The 4,681-nt window shown below is 29.5% G+C and overlaps 1 protein-coding gene across 1 annotated transcript; it reads right to left on the minus strand.

Annotated features, from left to right (window-relative positions):
• Positions 1–644: 644 nt before the first annotated feature.
• Positions 645–4,311, minus strand: LOC100158867 (glucose dehydrogenase [FAD, quinone]). Its single transcript, XM_001943360.5, has 2 exons — positions 4,198–4,311; positions 645–2,873 (listed from the first exon to the last, which is right to left on the minus strand). Exons 1-2 carry the CDS (start codon positions 4,245–4,247, stop codon positions 764–766), a joined length of 2,160 nt encoding a protein of 719 aa, XP_001943395.1. The 5' UTR covers positions 4,248–4,311; the 3' UTR covers positions 645–763.
• Positions 4,312–4,681: the final 370 nt, after the last annotated feature.

Genomic DNA, 4,681 nt, shown 5'->3' on the forward strand with positions numbered 1-4,681 from the left:
TTTAGATTAAGTGTCAATGTTTTATTATTAATTTTTTGATTTAAAATACAGCCATAGCTTCAAAGACATATCTGACCTCCCGAGGATTTAAAGTGACTTACTAATTCTTAAACAAATGGTGCGTTAATTGAATTTCCATTTCCTTACCTATAATCACCACTTTTAAATACTAAGTCTTTTTTGATACTGGGTATAGTTTTAAATTAAAGTTTTTGGAATTAAAATAATTAAAACTGCAGACAAAATTTAGATAAACTCTAATTAGCTACTTATCACAAATAAAACACCCTTTTATTTATAGTTTTCTGTAATCATTTTACAAGTATAATAACTATTCAACCATTAATTTTATGCGATTTGTTTTTCATATTATTTAAGTCTGGCTTAGTTGCAAAGGCGTATATTTTATTTTATTTGCTTAAGATTTGTTTCTTCATAATCTACAGATGTTTGAAAATGTATATGCTACATTGCTACTTAAAAATATGATGATCGTAAACATATTAATGATAATTTTTTTTTATTGATCGAAAATAAACATCGGCAACACTGGCCATTAGTTTCACCGATAATGAATAATGATAATTATCACACAGTACTTTTAAAATTTCGTGAAAAGGAAATATATTTGTTATAATACGATATTTAATACTTTCACTGCATAATTAATTGTATTTTATTAACATTTATTACAACACTCATCAGGATTCAAGTTCTCTCGTGTGACTTAAAAAGTATACATTATATAGGTTGGTAGGTAATTTTATTCAGAATTATCATCTGATGACTCTTGGTTGTCTTCATCGTCATTGCATCCCAATTTTGTCTTTATGATATCAGAAGCTTTCTCTGCGACCATGATGGATGGAGCACAACTTTCAGCACTGAACATTATCGGAAGTGCAGAAGAATCCACAACCATCAAGCCGTCGGCATCAAAGACATTAAGGTCTTCGTCCAAAACGCCTTTCGAAGGTTCTGTCGCCATGGAGCATGTACCAGTCATCTGGATATTCATTATCGTCAATTGTTTGATGGCGTATTTCCAGTATTCATCGCTATCCACGTCCGGCTCTGGGCCACCCTCAAATTTTAAAGGAACGATCTGTGGTCCATAATGTTTAAACGCTTCTGACTGTATAAGATTTTTTACCCATTGGATGGCTTTTATCAGCGTGTCAACATCCTCATTGTCTAAAGAACCAAATTCTATAACTGGTTCATATTCGTCACCGCCACAAGTCTTATTTATAGTCACTTTACCAGTATTTTTTGGACGGAGTAGTGAAATACCGATCATTTTAATATCGTTATCTTCGTTAAGGTCGATTATCTGTTCCGTGATGTTTTCGTTTAAGTTCATAGCGTCCAATTGTGAAGGCATGAATACAGTATCGTCCTGAGAGTAATAGTAAAAGAATATTTGAATGTCCGGAACACCATTACCATCAATATCTATAAAACCGGTAAAACTACACATCCCTATTGTGGCCAATGGTCCAGTATGCTTCATTAAGTATTCAAAGACCATTTCACTGATAGAATATGACTTGACCGGCTGCATTTCAAATTTAACTACTATACCCAAGAAATTTGGATGCGCTTGTAAATTCGAACCCACGTTATCATTCTCTACAACCACGGGAATGCCCAATGAATCGAGTAGGGCCTTTGGCCCAACACCTGACTCTAAGAGTAGTTTTGGAGATCCTATTGGACCAGCACACAGTATAACTTCCTTCTTACTCTTGACTTGAATTTGTTCTCCAACTGAATTTTCAAACTCTACGCCTACAGCTTTTTTACCTTCGAATATTATTCTTTTGACTAAAGACCTGGCTGAAATTTTTAGATTATATTTTCTGTTAGCATTTTTCAAAAAGGCTTTCGCTGCGTTCACACGTAAACCGTTTTTAACGATTGCTACAGATGAAACAAAACCTTTGTGATTCTTTACCGATAAGAAGTCTAATGTATCATAGTTGACTGCATTTAACGCCTTAGAATAGACTTGTCTGATTTCAACAGTCCTCGTGTTGCGGAACGAATCTACACATAATTTTCCACCAACACTATGTGATCTACTTACTGTTTCATGTGTAGTGATTTTCTCAAACTTACAGTCTTCTGAACGTTTATAGTATTTCAAAACGTCTTCCCAACTCCATTTTGTTAAACCCGCCAATTCAAATTTAGTATAATCTGATTCTATACCTCGATCATACAACATTGTATTCAAAGCCGTAGTTCCTCCAAAGCATTTTCCACGAATGACCTTAACACGTTTGTTTTCTAAACCCTGACCAAATGTATCGTCTTCTTGTGCGGTATATTTCCAATCCATTTCGGAATCAATCGAATTGGCCCAGAGTCCGGGTATCTCAGATTCCATGAGTGGCGTACCTCCAGCCTCCAATACCAAAACATTCAAATTCTTCTCGTCGCTAAGTTTAGCAGCCAAAACCGACCCTGAAGCTCCACAACCCACTATGATAATATCAAACTCGTCATTGTTCTTGATAGACAGACTGTAATCTCTAGGATAAGAGATTCTAGCTGCCATACTGCATTGTTCTCGGTTTAGTGAATGAAGGAGTCTCAAAAATTCTGGTACGACGTATAAGCCTTCTACGTTATAACCATATTTCTGACACATCTCCAATGTGTTTATACTCAATGCTTTATCGTCTATTAAATCTGACCAACATTTTTTCTTGTAAGTTGTTGATTTTTTTTCAACTACCACGGAACGAGTGGTTGTAACACTGTGAACTACATTTTTCCCCGATGCCCTCTGTGTCATAACGTCCTTTGCTGCATCCCCTTTTTTATTGATTGGTAAGTTAATAAATGACTCGACTCCATTTTCCAAGCTTAAATCAAATCAAATACATAATATATGTTATATAATAAATTAAAGAAACTAAAATTTGAATATTTTTTAGTTTTTAATAGTATAATGTAAGTTATCTTATTGAAATGTATCATGTAAGCTAGAAATTATTAGAAAAATAGTTATATTAGAATACGAAAATGTATTTTAAATTCACTATTTATATATAATATATATTTAGGGAAGTAAAAATAATAAAATCAAGTTATGTAGAAATGTGGGAAATATGATTTAAAAATTAAAATTATGTATATATACTATTTAATATGTATATAATGTATAATATAATAGTTAGGTATACATGTACAGTAATATGTATGTCAATCTTTTGGGATAATAGATTCATAAACATTTAAAATTCTCAAATTTATATAATTTAGTAGTGTATATTAATATAAACTTTAGAATATTTAATTAACAACTTGAATTTTGTTTATTATTTTATAATGATGTATGTAATCGGATAACATAATTACATAGTAATTACTAACTACCACAAAAACTTCAAGAAGGCATTATAATAAATAAATATTGCAAATTTTAGTATATTTATTTAAAATATAAAATAAAGATATTTCATGCATTTTTAGTACCTAATAAATATTATTACTATATACGTATTCTATTTAAAAAAAATATAGGAATTCATATAATTACAAGAACTGACTAAAACCACCCAATGTGTCAGCACCTCAATCGATATTCAATACTATAAAGAACTGACCTTTAATTTTTGTTAGAAAATGTAAGACTATATTTTTAACACTATTTATTGAATTTAAAAAAATTCATAAAAATACAATTTTTAGAACATTATTAAACATAAATACATAATAAGTAAATAGAATAAAATCATGTTTATGCATCATAATGCCACATTGTGTGTACATTATAATATTATATATGTATTTATTAATTAAAAAGTATTTATTTACTTCATTTTCTAGCGTAGTATCAACTATGAGATGTATATAAACGTAGGTAATTAAACGGTAAATGTAAATTAAATAACTATACATTATCATAATAATATAAAATCGTCGATCTTTTGGTTTGTTAGAAAACAAGACGATGTTAACAAATTATTAAACCTTTATTTTATGAAAAAAAAATAACAAAAACCAATTACAACATTATTAAAAGTATGACTGTAACAAAAAATAATAACACAGTGATATAATGCATGACTGTTATGCGCAATTATTTTAAAAATATACTTTTACTTTAATAATAATATCAAACAGATGCACAATATAGTTTAATTTTATTATGGCTATAATAATATTGTGTACTTGTATACTTACTAGACTGCAAGCAGTCCCATTAAGAGCCACAACGTCCTGAATGTGTCCATGGTAATTTGTTTAGTGTTCTAAATGGAACAAATTTTGAAGCTTATATATTGCCGAGCTTTATTTGTTTAAAACTATTGTTTTAAAACGGTCAACATTGATGTGAACAAACGATTTATTTTTTTTTCCGGAAAATTTCACATAAATCATTATGATACGTTTTAATGTATACACATATGACTGACATACATTCATTAGTTCGTTTTATTGAAAATGATTATTTATTATATTTTATCGTATAAATCATTGGTCTTGAAATAGTGGACATCATTTAAAACCTTTTATGAAACTTTATACTGCACTTAGCAACATTTCAGACATGAAATATCATATTTTTTGTGTACATAATATCTATATATTTTTATATAAATAACATTTATCTTCTGCTGAAATTCATATAAATACAATACTTAATCAATTTAGTATATATTTTTGT

Source organism: Acyrthosiphon pisum, chromosome A3, assembly GCF_005508785.2.
Source record: "Acyrthosiphon pisum isolate AL4f chromosome A3, pea_aphid_22Mar2018_4r6ur, whole genome shotgun sequence".
In the NCBI taxonomy this organism is placed as follows: domain Eukaryota; kingdom Metazoa; phylum Arthropoda; class Insecta; order Hemiptera; family Aphididae; genus Acyrthosiphon; species Acyrthosiphon pisum.